At 37.9% G+C, this 20,918-nt stretch overlaps 4 protein-coding genes, 1 long non-coding RNA gene and 1 pseudogene across 7 annotated transcripts; 3 read left to right on the top strand and 3 right to left on the bottom strand.

Annotated features, from left to right (window-relative positions):
- Positions 1-601: 601 nt before the first annotated feature.
- LOC9319710 lies at positions 602-2,327 on the bottom strand (annotated as a pseudogene).
- Positions 2,328-2,427: 100 nt separating this feature from the next.
- Positions 2,428-4,418, bottom strand: LOC9319708 (nudix hydrolase 6). 2 transcript variants are annotated; one of them, XM_002883595.2, is made up of 9 exons: positions 4,314-4,418; positions 4,095-4,239; positions 3,942-4,007; positions 3,705-3,842; positions 3,473-3,550; positions 3,264-3,314; positions 3,140-3,174; positions 2,926-3,046; positions 2,428-2,839 (listed from the first exon to the last, which is right to left on the bottom strand). In XM_002883595.2, the coding sequence occupies exons 2-9, from the start codon at positions 4,236-4,238 to the stop codon at positions 2,603-2,605; spliced, it is 870 nt and encodes a 289-aa protein (XP_002883641.1). In that variant the 5' UTR covers position 4,239; positions 4,314-4,418; the 3' UTR covers positions 2,428-2,602. The 2 variants fall into 2 exon arrangements, with proteins under 2 accessions (XP_002883641.1, XP_020888757.1); XM_021033098.1 differs by lacking the exons at positions 4,095-4,239; positions 4,314-4,418 and having other exon boundaries at positions 3,705-3,845; positions 3,941-3,996.
- Positions 4,419-4,891: 473 nt separating this feature from the next.
- On the bottom strand, positions 4,892-7,527 carry LOC9321824 (nudix hydrolase 6). 2 transcript variants are annotated; one of them, XM_021033097.1, is made up of 9 exons: positions 7,371-7,527; positions 6,466-6,616; positions 6,302-6,367; positions 6,071-6,208; positions 5,824-5,901; positions 5,672-5,722; positions 5,534-5,568; positions 5,338-5,449; positions 4,892-5,238 (listed from the first exon to the last, which is right to left on the bottom strand). In XM_021033097.1, exons 2-9 carry the CDS (start codon positions 6,613-6,615, stop codon positions 4,987-4,989), a joined length of 882 nt encoding a protein of 293 aa, XP_020888756.1. In that variant the 5' UTR covers position 6,616; positions 7,371-7,527; the 3' UTR covers positions 4,892-4,986. The 2 variants fall into 2 exon arrangements, with proteins under 2 accessions (XP_020888756.1, XP_020888755.1); XM_021033096.1 differs by having other exon boundaries at positions 6,466-6,625; positions 7,371-7,526.
- Positions 7,528-9,425: 1,898 nt separating this feature from the next.
- Positions 9,426-10,741, top strand: LOC110230379. The gene is made up of 3 exons (XR_002333483.1): positions 9,426-9,514; positions 9,775-9,833; positions 10,559-10,741. It is a non-coding gene; the product is annotated as an uncharacterized LOC110230379 (long non-coding RNA).
- An 8-nt stretch (positions 10,742-10,749) lies between these two features.
- On the top strand, positions 10,750-12,148 carry LOC9321823. Its single transcript, XM_002885711.2, has 2 exons — positions 10,750-11,446; positions 11,527-12,148. The coding sequence occupies exons 1-2, from the start codon at positions 10,769-10,771 to the stop codon at positions 11,827-11,829; spliced, it is 981 nt and encodes a 326-aa protein (XP_002885757.2). The 5' UTR covers positions 10,750-10,768; the 3' UTR covers positions 11,830-12,148.
- A 7,923-nt stretch (positions 12,149-20,071) lies between these two features.
- LOC110229711 lies at positions 20,072-20,665 on the top strand. Its single transcript, XM_021030428.1, has 2 exons — positions 20,072-20,236; positions 20,317-20,665. Exons 1-2 carry the CDS (start codon positions 20,168-20,170, stop codon positions 20,593-20,595), a joined length of 348 nt encoding a protein of 115 aa, XP_020886087.1. The 5' UTR covers positions 20,072-20,167; the 3' UTR covers positions 20,596-20,665.
- Positions 20,666-20,918: the final 253 nt, after the last annotated feature.

Below are 20,918 nucleotides of genomic sequence, written 5' to 3'. Positions count from 1 at the left end.
GAAAGTTTTAAACTTTTCTTTTGGCCGAAGATAGGCTAGAGCCACCACGGTTCTTTATCTCGAGATAACAAAACCATTGCAAGTCATAGAAGACAGGCTCAAATTCAAATCTGTATAAGCGAAAGAGAAATTAAAGAAAAGATGGTTACAAATTTATTTCAAACATAACGTTGAAGAAAAAGAGACAGGCGACAAATAACACAATATCAAGGGTTTGTCACATCACACAATCGATCTAGTAAGTAATGATTCTGAATACATTTTCGCCAGAACACCAAAATCACAAATTTAACAACAATGTATTATTAATAGTTAGAGCTTTAACCAACGTGGGTTGGGCTAGTGGTACTTGAGGGGGTAATCCCAATATGGTGTCCGCAGTTCGATTCCCGTTGGCCACCGAGGTTTTCATCTGGCCCCCTCGGGCCTCCAGGAAACACATTGAGCGTTGGGTTCGGACGGCCCGACAGGGAACCGGCCTCAAGCCTTGGTGCTAGTCGGGCTTCAGTCCGGATACCTGGATTATCAAAAAAAAAAAAAAAATAGTTGAGCTTGGTTTCACACGAACCATTGGTTTTTTTTTTTTTTATGGTTTATCTTCTTATTCGTCCTCACATTTGATAAATTGAACACTGGGAATGTGTTGGACTTTGTAGTAATCTTCCCCACCTGCTACCAGTTTCTCCTTCATACGGAAGCTCCAACTTTTTGCAGTCAAGGTACGAAGACAGGGCATCGACCCTTCCTCCACTCTCCACTCCTCCAACTCCATTTGTTCAGCTAATACTAGATCACAAAGTTGAGGGAATCCGCCTTTTCAACACACCATTCTCCTCCCAACGAAAGCACCACTTTTGAATACAACTGACTTCAAATGAAGCAAATTTTCTAGAACCTGCATTGGATCCTCCTTCATGTTGCAATGAACTAGAGATATGTGTGCATCAGTGCATGGTTGGGAGGAAATCGATATTGATCGGATAACTTTGGCACACTACATGTCAACACTAAGTTCTTAGGATGGATAAAATCCAGTACTACTTCTCCACCATGATCGGCGAGACGGATTTCTTGCCAATCGAATAAAGCAAACGTCTCGAAGTATGTCATTTCACGGAGAGATGATGATATAGTTTCAGAAGTACAGCTGCCAGTGAAGTATACATTGAGACTCCTAAGCCTAGTCAGGGGGAGGAGGTTTGTCACACTACGGTGTTTCGTTTAGAAAAAACACAAAGTATCCAAGTTCACTAGATCACCCAATTCCAACTTTGTTGTATCATCCATTGGAAGAGGTAGGAAAAGATACCTCAACTCTAGCATCTCTTTTAAAACATTTGGCACATGAACTGGCCCCAGATAATTAACAAATAAGGTCAAATAGAGCAAGCGCTTTAGGTTCCGTAGAGAAGAAGGTAGATGACAAACCCAAGCCTCGTATAAGTTCAAGAGTCTCAAGTGGATGAGCTCTCCAATGCTGGAATGTAACTTTGCTCCTTCAAACATTACTCCACTTAGATCTAATACTCTGAGCAACGGCAAACTCCCCAAGCCTGGAACGAATTGTATCCGAGAGTCTTCTTCGTCTCCAAAGAAGAAAAGAGATCTAATTTTTTTTTACTTTTTCCATGTTTCAATATGTGAAGTGCATTACGAATATGCATATTTAACCTCTTGGGATCCTCAGCAGGGTAACCTTTAATGATTGAACCAGAATCTTTCAGTTCCATATGAAGTCGTAAAAGATCGTGTTACACTGGAAAAGAAAATTACCAGTATAAAGCTCATACAGACAACAGCCAAAGGAACATATATCCAATGGATGGTCATAGGCATTAGGCAAGCCCAAGAATGATTTCAGGTGATCTGTAGAAGCTGCTGCGACTAACATAAAGATATGGTGTAACTTCGTTTTCGCCAACAAACATTGCATTACCAAAGTCACAAAGCTTTAAGACGTTTTTCCCTTCATTGACCAGCATGTGTTATCGCAGTAAAAAACCCCACAATTCTTTAGATGTTTAAGGGAAATGAATATCTGCTTTGAATAAGCCCTAACAGCAGGGAGTTGAAGACCAATGTTTCGACCAAACTTCTTCAAGATCTCACCAAGATTCATATGGAGCAACCCAAACACAAAGCAAAGGTGGTTACAGTACTTAAAGCTTGAAAGAAAACGAACGCAGTCTTGCTCTTGCAAGCTTTATCTATCGTCTCGTTGTTACTAATAATTTTTAAAGAAACTTTGGAAGGCTTTGAATCTGAAGTGCCTTCCATGCCTTAAGTGAATAACTCAGTTTTTTGGCAAAAGTCTCAGCATCTATGGGTTCACTCAAGTTCAACACAAGTACGCCACTCTAACTGTCTTCTTTCCCACACAAGTACATCAATGTTTTTCGTATAATCAATAAAGAAGTACATTCGTCAAAAGGGAAAGATAACTCTTTTTGCAGGCTAAAGAGATATTACATATGATGTTGTAGTGAGGATATGGTAAATTACATATGGCAAGTCTCCAGTCTTTAAACACGCAAGACTGGTGCCTTATTGAACAATAGACATGAAACAAAGAAACAGAAAACACGTTCTGAAGAGTGGTTTTTCAACGAGAGGTGGGAGTGGAGGTGGAGGCTGGGCCACGCGTTGCGTTGAGGAGGTTGGCATGATCAGTGTTACAGTAAAGATAACTCTCCCTACCAGTTGAAGTTGTTGTGCGGACAGTGGAGAAACCCACATATTCCATCTCCTGCGATCTCTTCAAGCAGATGTTAGCCATGAACCTGAACAACTCTTTCTCCTGGTTCCAGGGTTGGTTTACATATTCCTCAATCGGCATCCACTGACAAGAGAGCTGACCCGTTAAAAGATCTTTAAACTAAAACCATCCTTGGTTGAGGTTCATCACAAGATATGTAACATGTTTACCTTAGCAGCGTAGATCTCAGTCTTTTCTTTCTTGATTTCAAAAGTGCCTGGTTTCATGTTCAACTCACAGAGGAACATTATATCCGTCTTTCTTTTTTCCGAGAATGATTTGTGGCTTTCCCTGCAAAAGAATGATAATCCAGTCTAAGATTAAATATGTTGCCAAGACATTTAAACACATTTTTAGTCACAAATGAAGAGATGTGGTTAAAACCTGAAAGCTAGAACTTCTTTAAATGTCGTCTTAATCTGAAGCAGAAAAAGAAAATAGAAAACGCAAAGTCATTACAAAACCATGAAACTAGAAATGTTTACAAGATTTGAAGCCTGATACTTACACCAGTTTCTTCTTCCACTTCTCTTTCTGCTCCAGCCCACACACCCTCTCCCTGTGGATTTGTAAATTTCAGTTAGCTTAGATATGATATCAGAGGGAAATGCAAAAACAAACTTAAGTATTTGTAGTTGTAACTGTAAATATTCCTTAAGGCTTTGGGGAAATAAGATCAGATGACACAAAAAATGTGCCAAACTTTCACAAACTCACCTCTTTAATAACACCGGTAGGCAGTTTCCACACTCCTGTACCATCGAAAGGACCGCCAATCTCCTGGACAACGAGCACCTTCACATAGAAATATCTCATCCAGGTTCAGTTCTGTTCTCGTCATGCCAGAGGTCAAAACACTCGTTGGCAATAAACAAACATCACTGAGAAAAAAGACAAACAGAAGACCTATCTATACATTACAGAAGAACTAAACAGACTCTCTTGTTACCTCTCGGTTACTGTTTAAGACAAAAGCAGCAATCCCAATACGATGAGAAGCATTAGCAGGAATAGTGTTGTGCAAGTCTGAGAGCCAAGATACAAGCATCAAGTAATCACTCTCAGCATGGTGGTATTTAAACCCTTCCTAAAAAGAATCATAAAACAAAAAAAATGCAATCACCAAAACTGAACAAGAATCAATCCAAAAACTCCATAGTTTTCAACATAACATCTTCTTAATTACCGCTTTGGCAGGTGCAATAAGATTCTCAAGCCCATCAGCAAGCTTTAACCATATTCCCTTCTTCCCCTGCAAATCCCATTCTCAACTCATTGCCACAGAAACTTAAAAGAAACATTCTAATAAATTGTGTAAAGTGGTCTGTTATTGAAATACCTGATTCCTCCATTCCACAAGTGAAGCCCTCAGCTTTGGGACAAAATCCTCAGTAGTCATTGGCTCTGTCAAGTTCACCTTAACACCTCCATAATCATCGGGCTTCCATTGAAGTAAAGGGGTCTCCTGAGCTTCAACGTCCATGCTACATAAAGAACCAATCCATATTCTAAGAAAACCCAAGTTCCCATAATCAAATGTGAGTAAGAAGAAACATACCTTGAAGAAAATTGAGTTCTTTGTGGTAATGGAATGATTCGAACTCAAGGTTTTATTACAAGAAGCCAAGAGGACGACTTAAAGGGTAGACTTTTAAGAATTTCCATGTAATTGAGTTGCTACAGAGACTTAGCTTTCATTAATTCGGGTTTATATTATTAGTCTATTAAATCTCTATGACTTTGATTGTGAGATACATATACCAAATTAGTGCTATAAAAAGATACAAAATTAAATTTACCAAATTTCAAAAGTAAAATACCAATCAATTCCTTAGTTTCGATAGAACTGGAGGTTGTGAAGAGTCTTTTGCACGTTGTGAATTACTTGGAAAAGAAACAAAAATGACGTCACTGCTCGTTGAAGCCGACTCATAAATGGAGATGAGATTCCAAATTAAGGGTTTTTTTCGATAGAACTGGGCCATTTTGCTTCGTCAACGGTACAGTAGCTCTCTCTCTCTCTCTGCCTTTTACAGGTTGCAATTGCAACGGCGACTTAGGAACCAAAGAGGGTGCAAAACTATGCTAGGTCTTGCTTCGCATTTGCAGTCACAATGATGAGACTGAAGACATTGGTTTGGACCGTTTGGTTTAGCTAGATTTTGTTTATGAACAACCAAATATGAAGAGTCTTATACAGGTTAGGTTACAAGTGACAAGGAGAAAGAGAATTAGGTTAAACAGAAACACTTTCTGAAGAGAGTTGTGAAGAGAGACGTAGAAGCATGGTCAAGCTTTCCGTTGAGGAAGTCGGCCGTGTTGCAGTAAAGATAGCTCTCCTTACCAGTTAAATTCTTAGTAAGGACAGTGGAGAAACCTAAGTACTCCTCCCGAGACCTCTTCAAGCAAATGTTAGCCATGTACCTGAAGTTCTCTCTGTTCTGGATAAAAGGTTGCTTTACGTAATCCTCAATCGGCATCCACTGAGAAAACAAACAACAAGAGAGTGTTCTGCAGTAACTAAAACCCTCCTTGGTGAGTTGGTTCAGGCTCATCACAAGTTATATAAAATGGTTATTTACCTTAGCATCCAGGATCTCAGAGTCTTGTTTCTTAATTTCAAATGTGCTTGGTTCTAACTCACATAGAAAATATATATCCGTTTTTCTTTCCAAGAATGATTGGTGACTTTCCCTGCGAAAGGACGACAAGATTGCAGTCAAGACTAAACAGATTAGCAACTGGTGGTGGGGCTAACTAATATAGAGATCTTGTTACCCAAAAGCCAAGACTTCTACAAATTTTGTCTCAATCTGAAATCAAAAGACCAAAAGAAAACATGAATTTTTAATCTGCAATGTCTATATTAACCATAAAATTAGAAATGTCTTTCGAGGTTTGAAGAGTGAAACTTACACCAGTTTCTTCTTTTACTTCCCTAACTGCTCCAGCCCAAATACCCTCACCCTGTGGATTTGTAAAATAAGATCAATGTGTGACTATATTCTCTATACCAAGCTGACATGCTCAAAGAGCACAAAAATATGCCAAGATCACATAAAACTTACCTCTTGAATAACACCGGTAGGAAGCTTCCACAGTCCGGTACCTTTGAAAACACCATCAATCTCCTGAACCACAAGCACCTGCAAATGGAAATTTGTTCATTAAGGTTCAATCAAATGTATATTTCAAGCTCTTGTTGTATCAAAGAAAGAGTCAGCTATATATAAACATCAAGTAGTGAAAAATACAAGAGACTGATACACCAAATAAATAAGCCGGGAGAAATATGAAGTAATAATATATTGTTACCTCTCTGTTCTTGTTTAGTACAAGAGCACCAATCCCAATACGATGAGAAGCATTGGCAGGAATAGTGCTAGGCAAGTCAGAGATCCAAGATGTAAGAACCGCATATTCCTTCTCGGCATGGTGGTATGTAAACCCTTTCTGAGAAATCACCAAACAGAATCCGATACAATCACTAAAGCTGAACAAGAATCAATCCAAAAACAAAACAAAACATAACATCTTCTTACTTACCTTAATTGCAATGTCAACAAGACTTAAAAGCTCACAAGGCAGCTTTATCCAAATTCCCTTTTTCCCCTGCAAATCCATGTCCACAAAAGTCACGTTAAGGCATCACCAATGATTCAAAGAAGACCATATTAAAAGAACATTGAGAAGGATAAAGTCTTTAATACCTGATCCTTCCATGCCTTCAGTGAAACGTCAAGCTTTGCATAAAACTCTTCAGCAGTCATGGGTTCAACTTCCATTAAGTTCACCTCAACACCGCCATATCTGTCTTCTTTTCCATTAAGTAAAGCGATCGGTTGAGCTTCACCGTCCATGCTGCAGTATCTAAGTAAAACTCTCTTTATTAAAACTTAAAAGACAAGAACAACAAAACCAAATCCCAAAGATAACAAAGAAGACTGCATCTGTATTTTATAAGAAAACGTAAACAAAGAAAGTCTAGATAGTTTTCCAAATCACACTTCGATATATTCTTGATTTTTTATTTTCTTCTTTCTTTAGTAAACAACAATCAATGGTTTAGGGATTCTCTTTAGTCTTCAAATACAGATGAAAATAAAGAATCAAAGGAAAAAAATTCGTCATAAATGTCATTATAGGGAACTAAAAGTTACCAAAACAGAAATCAATCAAACCAAAAAACAAAGTCTTTCTCAATATAAGGAAGTAAAAAACACCATGAGCATCCATCACTTTTGCATTGATTATTGTTCTCTTAGGAAAAAAAGTCAAAAGCTTTAACAAAAACCCTAACACCAAAATCGAAATTCACCATAAATGTCATTCACAGGGAACTAAAAGTTACCAAAACAGATTGCAATCAAACCAGAACAAAGTCTTTCTCGATATAAGGAAGTAAAAAAAAAAAAAAAAAAACACACCAAGATCATCACATTTTTCACTGTATATTGTTCTCTTACGAAAAAGTTGGGAGCTTTCAAGCATTATGGGTCAAAAAGGCTCTAAAAAGACCCTAACTTGAAAAACTCTGACAACAAAATCGGAGAGAAAGAATAGAAACAAACAAAGAAACGGCATTGAATCTAAGAAAGAAAAAAATGGGCAAGACCTTTGCGAGATTGACGATATGTTTCAGGAGATGATGCTGCTATAGTTACAGTCTTCGAATTTGTTGAGAAGACAGTAACGCAAGCAAATGTTCTTCGTTAGTTATAACTGGAAGGAAACAAGAGGAGACAACCTAATTTGCCACTAAACGAGGTAAATGAATCACGCATGCCATTTTGTGATTTGAATGCCACTTTTTGGATAATACTCTTTTGTCCTTAATGAATTATCCGATTTAATTTTAAAACAAAAATAAAAAACAAACTAAAATCGAGATGCAATCTCTTCTCCGACATAATTGAAGTTTCCTCGGCAAGCTGAGAGCTCGAAAATTTCTCTGACATTTGTTTTGTTGACAGTGAAAACCATCTCAGGTCGACTAATTCATTCATTTCGCCGGCCGTCGTCTCTTCTCCTCTGGCGCAACGCCTTCTTTTTTTCCTCCATTGTTGGATCGAAACGAGATTGAGAGCTCGACATTTGGTTCCTCCACTCCTGAAACGCTCCTCCTCTGGGGAAACCATATTTGGTCGACTCATCCATTCGCTGGTCGTCGCCTCCTCGGTCGCAGCGGCTTCTTTCTTCTCCTCCATTGTTGGATTTCGATTGAAGTAAGTAAGTGAAACGAAATTTGGTTGTTTAGGTATTTGCAATGGTAGTTGTAGGATTTAGTAGTTGAATAGTGTTGAATATGAGGAAAATTAGAATGTAGCTCCCCGTTGTAATTACAGAAGGAAATGGTACAACTGAAAGTGAATAAGACAACTGGTACATATATGATATTGCAGTTCGACAGATACAAATGGTATAACTGTTACAAGTGATGTATCAACATTTGTGATTTATTTGATTCTATTTGCAGGAGGCGATGAAGAAGAATATCCACACAAACATATATTTTGACTATGAAGGGTACTATTTAGCAGAGCATGACTGGAATTGCAACAATTCACTATACGCTATAATATTTAAGACATCATCTTTGGAGAGAATAACATATGTAGTTTTAGTAGATAAAATCTGGAAGAAGATTGCTATAGATAGAGCGACAAGGAAGCTGAAATTGAGTTACATGATATATAAAACATGGAGAGTCTTATATTTTAGATGATGAGGATGTTTGTATATTCTTAATGTCTTTGGATAAAGAGGGACTTAGACCAGTTTTGCATGTGGAGTTATGCAGTTATCTTGAAAGTAATGAGAGGGTGGAGCAACTTCCAAGAGTATAGCGAAAAAGTTCATGCGGTCTGAATTATGGAGAAGTGGCTGCCAATGATGTAAGGATTGATGATGTAAAGACTGATGATGTAAATTATACAGGAATCCTGAGTACGTTTAGATGGGGGAAACATTAGAACAAGAGAAAGAGTGTGAGATAGTTAATGAGTCTATTATTGAACATATGATGATAGAGAATGGTGTTAATGAAAATTGTGAGAATGATGTTAGGCATGAATATGTTGAGCTTGCACCTCCGGTACAACAAAGTGAGGATACAATTAAAGAATGAGAAGATGGTATGAGTCTGGAAAAAGATCATGAATTTCGTTCTAAGGCGGCAGTCTGGGATTTGGTTAGTAGTGCTGCAAAGGCGAACTTGTTTGGTGTGAAAACTGTGAAATCGGACCCGGTGCAACTTATGATAAAATGCAGTCAAGCATCCATGGGTTGTGAATGGTATTTAAGAGTTGCTAAAATTCAGAAATTAGATTTTTGGAGTGTTAGAGTACACAGAAAAATGCATACATGCTCTCGGTGTGAGGAGAGTACTAGATATAGTAAACAAAAGAAAAAATTACAGATTATGTCCTTTTTTTGCGTGGCATTTGTTGCCCGTGTCCTTTTTTGCACAGTTTGTAGGAATTGCCATTTCTGCTCCCTGTGCTTTGACGAGATTACCCTCCGCGACTCTTCGTCATCATTTTTTTTTTTTTCGTTTCACCCGTGCATTTACTTCAGCTGGCCGAGAAAGAAGTCAGACAAACGTGTAGCCATAACTCTCTGTTTAAAGCACAGTACATCATTACTTTCCCTCTTCCCTTTGCTTTCTCCATCGTCTGCGAACACAGAGAGCTCACCGCCGGATCGTCCGTTCCGGCGTAAAATTCCTAGATCTAAAATTCATCGGCAACGCTGCAGCTGGTAATTTAATCGAGCTTTACTGTTCTCTCCCTGTCGCCATTGCTTGCTCGCTTCCGCATCGCTTCTCTGTTTTTTTTGCATGTTCCATATACCTATCTACCTCGCTTCTCTGTTGTTTCCGTTTAGGATATGTGGCTTTTTTTTTGTAAAACTTTAGTTTCCTGCCGACTATCTTGCTTAAACAGTCCATCAATTTCCTCTGCAGTTTCTGTCTTAGTTCAACATTTCAACCCCAAAAATGACATTACTTTGATCTGTAGGTTCTCGCTTTCTTCAATGGGTTCGCTTGGATCTGGAGCTTCTCCCTCTGTTGAACCTGGTTTGTAATTCTGCGACATGTCCCCCTCTCTTTTTTTCCCACTTACTATTGTTTACATGTCTACTTGTTTTTGGTCACCTTGGATTTTAGGCTTTACCATAAGTGTGCACATTTCTGCTTGGGTTTAGTTGAGACATACCTCTTAGGGTCTAGTTTCCTATAGGGTTTGGTACTGTCTATATTTCTGCTTGGGTTTAGTTGTCCCATGGCTCCTAGGGACTAGTTTCCTATAGGGTTTAGTACTGTCTATATTTCTGCTTGGGTTTAGTTGTCCCATGGCTCCTAGGGTCTAGTTTCCTATAGGGTTTAGTACTGTCTATATTCTGCTTGGGTTTAGTTGTCCCATGGCTCCTAGGGACTAGTTTCCTATAGGGTTTAGTACTGTCTATATTTCTGCTTGGGTTTAGTTGTCCCATGGCTCCTAGGGTCTAGTTTCCTATAGGGTTTGGTACTGTCTATATTTCTGCTTGGGTTTAGTTGTCCCATGGCTCCTAGGGACTAGTTTCCTATAGGGTTTAGTACTGTCTATATTTCTGCTTGGGTTTAGTTGTCCCATGGCTCCTAGGGTCTAGTTTCCTATAGGGTTTAGTACTGTCTATATTCTGCTTGGGTTTAGTTGTCCCATGGCTCCTAGGGTCTAGTTTCCTATAGGGTTTAGTTCGGGTTTTATATACCCTCTGCTCACTGTTTTTATCTTTAATGTTTGTTGTTTCTTATTATTTCAGGTGTTCTCCCTAAAAGAATTTTTGCTGTTGATTGCTACCCTTCTCATGCAGTTCGTATCAATTCTTATTCAAAACCTAAGTACCTGCTTGAGATTTTGAATGTTCTGCAAGGTATGCCAGAGTTGGAGACTCTGCTGTCCTCTCCTCTTGGTTCCCTCTTCTCTCTGCCTGTTCGTCAATGTTCTTTTTTCTGGCCAACTGGTTCATCAGATGCTCTGTAGACAGTTGCATACAACCAATCCTTCGGAAATGTGGTTTGTTTTTGGTGGTCAGCCGTTGCGATTTTCGCTAAAGGAATTTCATGATGCCACTGGGTTGTCTTGTTGTGATTTCCCTCCGCAGTCAGAACTCGAGGCTGCAACAACTCATGCTGATGGTTCTTCACCTTACTGGTATCAATTAATTGGAGGTACTCCTGGTGCTGTCACAGTTAAGGAACTTCTTGCCCGCCTTAAACGGGAGCCTACTATGCCCAGTTGGCGTAAATTCAGGCTTTGTCTGGTTGTTATTGTAGAAGGTATTATACTTTGTCGCTCTCAACCAGTTAAAGCATCTGTTGAAGTTGTTGAAATGGTGAAAGACATTGCATTCTTTCTTAAATATCCTTGGGGAAGACACTCCTTTCACCGAATTCTGCGCACTGCCAAAGTTGGTTCATATATACTCGACACTGCCTCCCTTGTGGCCAAGCTTAGACAATCCTCTGTTGCAATACATGGTTTTCCTCTTGCAATTCAGCTGTTTGCTTTCAAGTATGTCCCGTTGCTTCTTAAGTACTTGCCTCATGCTGAAGAAGAGTTTAATTTCCTTGACCAAGTCATTCCTCGTCTTCCTAAGTGCAAGTCATACCATTCTTCAAACATTCTGCATGTAGAATATTCACGACATGTGTGTCCTTCTTCTTTCACTGTCCCTTACTTATTTTTTTCCTATTTCTTAATAACTAATTTTTTCTTTCCTTTCTTCAGCTGCTTGTTTTGCCTCCACCGCCAGCTGATGCTACCTTTCTCGCGTCTCCGCATTGTGACCCAAAGGTTAAACAGTTAGAGGGCCTTATTGCATCATCTTTTAACTTTGATAAATCTATTTGGCCTGGTGGTGATAGCTCTCTGCCATCCCTAAGATGTTCCCGAAAACGTAAATGCAACCATTGCCAGTCTGATAGCTCAAGTTCTGCTGAAGAGACAGATGTCAAAAAGGTTAAGCGGGGTCTGCGGTCTCGTTCTAAGTTGAAGGTTAAACGCTCTCAGACACTGCATCCAAAAAATTAAAAAACTTTGAAAGTATCTCTTCTTGCTGAAGTTCGCGACCTTATTGACAACACTCTCCCTGATAATACAGTTGCCTCAGCGACTGTTAATGTTACTTCTCCTGTTAATCGTGCATGTTCTTTGCCTCGGCGTGTCACACGATCTCGTTCTAGTGCCATGTCTGTCGAATCAGTTGCCAACTGTTCTACAGCACCGAAAAAAGGCTCTGATCCTTCTGCTAACCTCTCAGCTTCAGGTCATACTGTAACTGACTCAGCCCATGCCGTGGTCTCTTCTCCCATCATAACTCGCTCTTTATCAACTGTTTCCTCTCAAGGTTGTACTGCTTTTAGCAATTGCCCCACTGCTAGTCCTTCTAATCAGGTAAGGGTTATCTTGCTTCCCTTTTGCAATGCATTTCGGAACTGCTTCTACTAATTTTTGGTTTTTCTTATCTAGCCTGCTTCTCCTGCCGTCAGTGGTAACCATGTCCCTGCTGTTTCATCTCTCTGTCGAGACAATATAGTGCTTACTCAGGTTATTTAATGGTTACCAATTGTTCTGCTTTCTTTGTTACCTTTCATCTTGCGACAATTGTACTCACCGAATTTTGCTTGTTTTGTTTATGTAGAAAACTTGCCGCAGTCCATCTTTGCTTCATGAAGCTGCGAAGTTCACCCTCAAAGCCTCCTCCATTCCTTCCGCCAGTGATCATGTCCCTCCTTCTAACCATGCTCCGGAAGTGTCAAACTCTCATCGTCCTCATCTCTCACCCTATTTGTCCACTACACCAAGGGTTAGTTGTTATCTGCTTGTACTAATTATGTCTTACTTGTTACACAGTCGGTTTACTTCTTTTCTTGGTTTTTTTCCCAGGTCATCCCAAAGGATAACAAAAAGCTGCTTCCAAACCAGGTTAGTACATCATCCACACAATTGAGAGATGTATGTGCCATCGACAGTTCTTCGGGACCTACTCCTTTGCCCTCACCTGTTAAACAATTGCCCCAACGTACTTCCCAGAAAACAATTACAAGGAGCCAAGCTCGCACTGCTTCACTTCCTCCTGCTAAGTGTACTCAACAGCTACTGGTTTCTGGGCCTGCTATGAATCTTCGTAGCAAGAAACAAGCCCCCAAGCCTCCTGTTGGTTCCAGTTCTGAATACATATTAAGTACACTTGAAGCTATAAACTCTCCGACTGTTTCAAAATTTTTACTGCAACTTTCAAAGTTTCAGGGCAGGTGCAGCCTATTCTGCAACCCTAACGCCTCAGTTAACTGTCTCTACTATACCATATTATACATTCCTCCTCTTACCATGTTTCTTTTGCAGTGAATACACTATAAATGGTCAGAGATACCCTGCTGCCTTCTTCTCTGACATATCTAAGCCTCAAAACTGGGTTTCAAGCTTGGTCAGTCTCATCTTCTGCACATCCCATTAGTATTCTTCATTTCAAATCTTAAGAGTCTCTTCCATACTTTTTACTGACATTTTTCTCTTCTTACCATTGTTTTCCATTGCAGCACATTGACTGCATTGTCAGCTTCCTTTGGAAAAAACATGGTCCGCACCTTGCATCACGGAGAATTACACTTCTGGACTCCATGTTCACTTCCATTATGAGCAACAAATTTACGAGTTTCAGCCAGAACCTCAATACATCTGCCTATGCTTGGAACCCTCTTCTGATTGCCTATGCTCGTGGTGTAGTAGATGGCCGTCCTTCTCAGTTGGCATGGCTCAAAGATGTTGATATTGTCTACATGCCCATGAATTGGGGAAAGCGACACTGGGTTGCCTTAGCCATAGATCTACGTCGTGGTCATATTGACATCCTTGACCCCTTTGAAGACTGCACTCCTGAAAGGAAGGTCGTCTCATACATGTCTCCTATGGCTCAAATGCTTCCTTCTTTGCTTCAGTCTCTATCTACCGATGTCCCTGCTACTTGGCCATCAACTGGCTTCACATTCATGCGAGTCCCTAGTCTTGCGCAAAATGACCGAGGTGGCGACTGTGGCCCCATATCTCTTAAATTTATTGAACTGCACTCACATCAGCTCACTTTGCCGCTTCAGCACCTTACACAGAAGCAGGTTGATAGCATCAGAATGCACTACGCCATGGATCTCTATGGGGAATATGTGTCCTTCTCTTGAATTTTTTCCTTTCTCTATTGCTATTTTCTTTCGTGTACCAATGACTTTACACTTCCTCTCCTTAACCTCTGTTCCTATGCTCTGCTTCTACTACATTCCCCATACTGTTTTACCTCTTCTCACATGTAACTATTTTCCTTCGTAACTAAGTTGAGTTCCTTGTATTATGACAATGGTTTATGGTTTTAGCTCATGTTGCAATATACCTGATTTTTCTTGCCATAAATGTCAGAGCTCCTCACCCACTTAGCTATTAAACATTTATTTGCTTGCTACCAGTGCCTCCATGTTTTGCCTTTAAAAACAGATAATCATTCACACTTTCCTTCTACCACAGAAGAAATGGAAAAACTGGACATCAACATTGCTCTAGATATTGTCTCACGTGTTGGTGAGGATTCGTTTAAGGCTCTTGGGGGTATGCTGCTGGCTTCGAAATTCTACCACTATCTCGCATCTCATCCTATTGTTCTCAACAATGTCAGCCTTCAACCCTTCCTTGCAGATGCAAGCCTTATTAACGAAGACTCTATTTATCGTCCATTCTTCCGCCTATGTTTGGACTCTCTTAATCCAACTGCTGCCTACCTTGAAAGCATCCGCCTTGCTGCAAAACTTGGGCGTGCTGAAGATGCTCTTCGGTTGTTATACTCTTCTGGCAATAGTCCACCTCAAGCCTGGTTCTCACGGGCATTATTAGAGGTTTGCCTCGGCTTTTACCAAGAATCAATTGCCACAATTGATAGCTTCATCTCGTCTGTTGGTTCATTCCGTCAAGCTGATGCTATTGGTAGCACTGTCTTCCGGCACATAATGCAAATTGGTCCAGTGAAGATTCGTTCGCACGCTAACACTTGGCACTATGGTGACATCCCTACCTGTTTTGCTACTAGGTGCCGCATTGACAGACGTTGCAGGCAGTGTTTTTTGTATTGGTTTAGTGTTATGTACCTCCTTCTTTGTTAATCTCTTTTCAAGATCTTATTCCTAAATCTTTTTTTTCTTTTTCATTTTTGTATCTTGTATGTGACAGTTCCAGTAAAAGCAGTTCCTGTATCTACACCAACGCTTACACATTCTGGTTTCCATATCAGTTGCTAGTTTCAAGGCACTTTACACTGTCACTTTTCCTTGACACAACACGCAAGGGAACACACAGCTTTTAATTACCACTTGCTGCTACTGTGCCACCTATATCACTTAATGTATGTCATTGCACGCTTACTCCCCACCTGCATTTCAACTCCAAATACGTTCCCTCTCTTGCCTCTAATTCCCTATTTAATCACTGCTGTTCTTTCTTTCTCCTGCAACCTCAGAAACGCAAACTCCAAAAAAATGAACATTATTCCACATCCTCTGCTTCTTGACATTGTTCGGCGTCTCTCCCAGCATGGTTTCAGAGAGTTAGGTTCTTTGGTAGCTGCTGGACCCGAGTGTATGGCCCTTGCCTTTGACGAGACCGTCCTTGCTGATGTCAATATTGATGAATTCGTCTTCGCACCACATCTGGCAAATATTGGTTCTGTCTACAGGCCGTTCTTTTTACGGTGTTTGGACGCTGATAATCACTCTGCCCAGTTCGTTGAAGGCTTACGCCTTGCTGCTGAAGCAGGTCCTTCCCAGCTATCAATTGATCTGTTAGGAGCTGCTGCTCCACACATGATATATGCTAGGTTTGCCTTGGGAATTGTTCTTGTTTGTTGTGGTTCTTTTGACCAAGGTATGGTGGTCATGGAATCATTTTTTAATCTTCTTCCTAACATTCCCGAAGCAGTTGAGATTGGTGAAATGTTTCTACATCAAGTTACATCCCAGAGATTACCAAGGAGTGGTCGTTATGACAATACCTTTCGTTTTGGTCCTGGTCTGCCTAATTGTTTTCTGAACAATTATACGGTGTTTTCCCTTTGTCGTCGATGTTTTGTTTACATGTATGCTACTTGCTTTCGCGATCTATGCTAACTACATCCTATTCTCTACCTTGTACTCACCCAATAAATAAAGTACCTGCTGTTTTCCTTTTACACCAACAGAAGCCTTTTTCCATTAATACTTTAAGGGACATACATGCGTAGTTTGTTTGAGCATCAGATTAATATATGGGAGATTTGCATGTTAAGGCACTTCTAGAGAAAGATATTAGACTTTAGACACTTTATAAAGTAGAGGCACTTTATCATTATTTCGGAGACAACGTATGACGCTTCTGCCCCTCCGTAAAACAAATAAACACAAACTTTACATTAATTCATGTTTTAATATAGATAACTATACCCTAGACCATACTTTGTTAACCCAAGCAACAAAATGTATACCCTAAAACCAAATTATACAATCCCTAACTACTACTACTTTATATTAATTCATGTTTTAATATAGATAACTATACCCTAGACCATACTTGGAGAACCCAAGCAACAAAATCTAAACCCTAAAACCAAATTATACAATACCTAACTACTAGTAGACCATATTTAGAAAACCCAAGGGAAAACCGTTCGCTTGGTTTCTGATTATCCCAGTTGGTGATTGACTGTTTTGTTTGGACAACCAATAAATAAAACTATACCCTAGACCATATTTAGTAAACCCAAGCGAGAATATTATAATTTCGATTTTAACATCATAGGAATACGAAAACTAATAATACTAAAATATAAACAATTATTGAAATTTTATAGAATTTTCAATATAGAAAACTATACCCTATACCATATTTAGTAAACCCAAGGGAAAATATAATAAATTCGATATATACATCATAGGAATACCAAAACTAATAATACTAAAATATAAACAAGTATTGAAATGTTATAAAAATTTCAATAAAGATAACTTTACCCTAGAATATATTTAGTAAACCCAAGGGAAAATATATTAATTTCTATTTATACATCATAGGAATACCAAAACGAACAATATTGAAATTTTATAAATTTTTCATAAAGATAACTATACCCTAGACCATATTTAGTTAACCCAAGTATATTAAACGTAAATGTGAAATTCATATATTATTAAAACCTTGTATAGACACTTTTTTTTAACTAAACTTCTATAATACTCACTAATAATTATAAACCGTTCGCTTGGTTTCTGATAATCCTAGTTAGTCGTGGACTGTTGTGCTTGGACAACGAAACTCCTATCTATAGACGCAACGGTTCATTGATAATAAAAAGTAACCATTGCATTCAATATTGATCCTTATTTTTGGCTTTTTCGTATTCATTGCCTTTTAGAGTTCATTGAATATAGGATAAACTATTAGAGACTGTACATACATCCAACTATGTTCGTGGCTTTCAGACTTCCAATTTTTTTACATTATATATTAGTTACCCCTTTCTCTCGCCAAAGATAGACTTTACACATAAAAAAAATATATATAATAACCTAGTTCTTTCTGTCTCCACCATCTCGAAGAACTAGGGATTTAGGTTTTGCAATTCGATATGGGTCATTACCACAGTCTTTACGAGTTGTCACCTGTGATAACGGGATGGACGATCTGTGTTATGGTGCTTAGGGTTTACAAGAAATGGATCAATCAATCCTCGTTCCAACTTCGCTTGGTGTTGGTCGATACATCGGTAAGTTATCTACTGTGTCATGTGTAATTTTTTCTCTCAATTTATCATAATTACTTAACATGCAATTCACAATTGTTTATTAAAGGGCACCCAAATTGAGGCAATAATTGATCGGAGTTTTTCTAAATTTTACTATGAAAAAATCAAAGAAAATCAGTGGAAAACCATAACAACATTCCGTGTTCGCCCTAACTCGGAAAAAGTTAGAGCGACCTCTCATACTTATGGGATATGGTTCGTCGATGAAACTTGTGTCACATCTGCTGATCCTAGAGAAACTGTCCTCTTTAATAATTTCACACCTTTCGACTACATTGTTGAGGACACTGTCCCAACAAATACATTGATTGGTAATTGGAATTCCCTTTAATTTAAACTTAGTCTTCACATATGTTTAAACGCTTGTACCGATCATATTAATCTTTGTGTATTTCAGATATAATTGGTGCTGTCGTCTATGTTGGTAGCCTGACCAATAACGCTCCGGATCGTGCTGATATCAATGGATACAGAATTCCTTTCAAACTCATGGATAGGAAGTAATTATACAATAAATATATATATCCGTTAGGAATTATTTCATAATTTCCTACCTAATTTGTGTTTATATATGTTAAAATTATATTTTTGATATTTTCAGCCATGTAGTACTGAGATGTGAGGCAACTGGGCAAACCGCCCTAGACTTTGACAGTAGCTACCGCAGATTAGGTCATCCGAATATTATTCTTGCTCTAGCTTGGTGGAGGATTGATAGGTATGCAGCAAGGCCGGAAAGTGTGAGGATTGTTAGCCATGGGCCTATATCGAAAGTTTATTCGGAGCCAGATATTGAAGAAGTGAAAGAGATCAAAATGGTGGTCGATTAACTTATCCAAAAGCTAAAAATAATATTCATGTCTCTCTTATGATGATTGGTGAATGTTTTTGTTAAACTTTTTGTAAGGATGTACTCTGATGTAATATCTAACCCTTATTCTATCTCCCTTATATGTAGTTATGTATTAAGTTTTTGATAAACCTTTGTTTATTATGTGGCCTTTGTAATGATTATGTAAGTTTACATTATCCATATAACTTGTTCAAATCCTATCAGAGATGATATACTTGCTACTACTACTTTATATTAATTCATGTTTTAATATAGCCTAAAACCAATAGAAAAGGTTATGGATGGCTTACTATCTGTATTATTAGATAAAATTAAAATAACTTTCTAATTTTTTTGTAAAATTAGTTATGATTCATAAATACTAATTATTATATAAGTATAAAATTTAAATAATTTGTTATTTTTCCTATGATTCAAGTCTCTAACTTACTAAATATTCAATGGACATGGGATGGATTACTAGATTTATTTTTAGATATTAGTACGTGAATGTTTTTGTTAAACTTTTTGTAAGGATGTACTCTGATGTAATATCTAACCCTTATTCTATCTCCCTTATATGTAGTTATGTATTAAGTTTTTGATAAACCTTTGTTTATTATGTGGCCTTTGTAATGATTATGTAAGTTTACATTATCCATATAACTTGTTCAAATCCTATCAGAGATGATATACTTGCTACTACTACTTTATATTAATTCATGTTTTAATATAGCCTAAAACCAATAGAAAAGGTTATGGATGGCTTACTATCTGTATTATTAGATAAAATTAAAATAACTTTCTAATTTTTTTGTAAAATTAGTTATGATTCATAAATACTAATTATTATATAAGTATAAAATTTAAATAATTTGTTATTTTTCCTATGATTCAAGTCTCTAACTTACTAAATATTCAATGGACATGGATGGATTACTAGATTTATTTTTAGATATTAGTACATAATTTACCCTTAATTATTGGAGTGATATGTTATAGTGACCCCCTGTTAAGAGTGACTGTGTTTTGTGAACTGAAAACCCTATCGAGTTGATCCAGATGGATGATATACTTTGGCTATATAGACTTGGACACCTTATTAACAATGTAGCTAATTAGGTCAACTCATATGTTAAATATATGATATATTATTTGTGCGGGAAATTTCCCCCCATAATGATTTAAACTTTTCACTGTTAACTCTTCTTTAGTAATGGATTGGGTTTTAGATTAGTTATTGGGATAATTAACAAGTACACATAATCAAGAAACCATTTTGTTTATAATTATACAAACAACATAATTTATTAAAAAGGTTTGTATTTTTCAAAGTCGTAGAGATGTCCAAAAATAAGTATCCATATCAGATAACATATTGTGAATGGAATGAGTTAAGGTGTCCAATACTAAAAATCCACGTTTAAAAATATTTATATTTAAACGGCGTCGCATATAATCAAACCTCTCCCAAACACGATAATCCGGAGCTTTTCTTTCCGAGATTTTTTCCATATATAGATTCTGATATTCCGGAGTAGGAAACACGATGTCGTCATGCGAAAGTGGAGGTGAGTAATCTATAATTTAAATGGTAAAAAATTTGGAAGAAGCTATTATCGAGATAAATGATGATATCTTTTTGATCTGGTGTAGGAGTGAGCAACCTGTCCTCTCACACCGTGAGTGGAATCCCTCGGCAATGTACATGTGGCCAATTATCTGTGATGAAGACTTCAAAGACCCCGAAAAATCCTGGTAGACTCTTTCATTGTTGTCCTTACGGATCGGAGGAGGTAAGCAGATAAGCAACAGCAATAGGAAAATCTGATTTATTTGTTAACATTTGATTAAAATTTTGTTTTGCCAAATATAGAGTAAGAATCATTTGTTTAAGTGGACCGACATATCCATGGTTGAAGAGATGGAAAGTGTTAAAAGGGTGGTTAAGACTCTGGAAGAAGACTTGGAAGTGATAGAGAAGAAATTCAAAGAATTTGAAGATTTTAAGGAACAAACACAGAAAGAGATTGAAGGTCTTAAGTGTGGACTGTTGCTATGTGGGAAAGATAGAGAAGATATTTGTGTGAAGAACAAAGTATTTATCTTTGGTGGTTTAATCATGGCTTTCGGATTCTATGTATTATTCAGTTGAGAGTAGAGTTAGTAGATTTAAGTATGAAATGTAATGTATGTGTGGGACTACTTATTCTATGAATTATGTTTCCATTATGTTTGATCCGACTCAAGTAATCCGATTTGTTAAGACTCAGTTCATGTGAAGGAAAATAGATAAGAATAATTCCATGAATTTCAGAGAAAATAATAGTAGAGTTAGTAGATTTAAGTATGAAATGTAATGTATGTGTGGGACTACTTATTCTATGAATTATGTTTCCATTATGTTTGATCCGACTCAAGTAATCCGATTTGTTAAGACTCAGTTCATGTGAAGGAAAATAGATAAGAATAATTCCA

This window comes from Arabidopsis lyrata, assembly GCF_000004255.2.
Source record: "Arabidopsis lyrata subsp. lyrata unplaced genomic scaffold ARALYscaffold_3, whole genome shotgun sequence".
Lineage (NCBI taxonomy): Eukaryota > Viridiplantae > Streptophyta > Magnoliopsida > Brassicales > Brassicaceae > Arabidopsis > Arabidopsis lyrata.
The sequence above is the reverse complement of the archived record's forward strand: the minus strand, read 5'-3'. Positions and strand labels throughout refer to the sequence as shown.

What these genes read in the sequence shown, in the direction of transcription:
- LOC9321823 (XM_002885711.2), top strand. Translation starts at nt 10,769, where the DNA reads ATGCTCTGTAGACAGTTGCATACAACCAATCCTTCGGAAATGTGGTTT. An exon ending in ATGTAGAATATTCACGACAT is followed by an intron (nt 11,447 to 11,526) that starts GTGTGTCCTTCT and finishes TCCTTTCTTCAG; the next exon opens with CTGCTTGTTTTGCCTCCACC.
- LOC9319708 (XM_002883595.2), bottom strand. Translation starts at nt 4,238, where the DNA reads ATGGACGTTGAAGCTCAGGAGACCCCTTTACTTCAATGGAAGCCCGAT. An exon ending in TTGTGGAATGGAGGAATCAG is followed by an intron (nt 4,008 to 4,094) that starts GTATTTCAATAA and finishes TGGGATTTGCAG; the next exon opens with GGGAAGAAGGGAATATGGTT. An exon ending in TCTTAAACAGTAACCGAGAG is followed by an intron (nt 3,551 to 3,704) that starts GTAACAAGAGAG and finishes TTCTATGTGAAG; the next exon opens with GTGCTCGTTGTCCAGGAGAT.
- LOC9321824 (XM_021033097.1), bottom strand. Translation starts at nt 6,615, where the DNA reads ATGGACGGTGAAGCTCAACCGATCGCTTTACTTAATGGAAAAGAAGAC. An exon ending in TTGTTGACATTGCAATTAAG is followed by an intron (nt 6,209 to 6,301) that starts GTAAGTAAGAAG and finishes GTGATTTCTCAG; the next exon opens with AAAGGGTTTACATACCACCA. An exon ending in AAGTAAAAGAAGAAACTGGT is followed by an intron (nt 5,569 to 5,671) that starts GTAAGTTTCACT and finishes TTTTGATTTCAG; the next exon opens with ATTGAGACAAAATTTGTAGA.
- LOC110229711 (XM_021030428.1), top strand. Translation starts at nt 20,168, where the DNA reads ATGAAGACTTCAAAGACCCCGAAAAATCCTGGTAGACTCTTTCATTGT. An exon ending in GTCCTTACGGATCGGAGGAG is followed by an intron (nt 20,237 to 20,316) that starts GTAAGCAGATAA and finishes TGCCAAATATAG; the next exon opens with AGTAAGAATCATTTGTTTAA.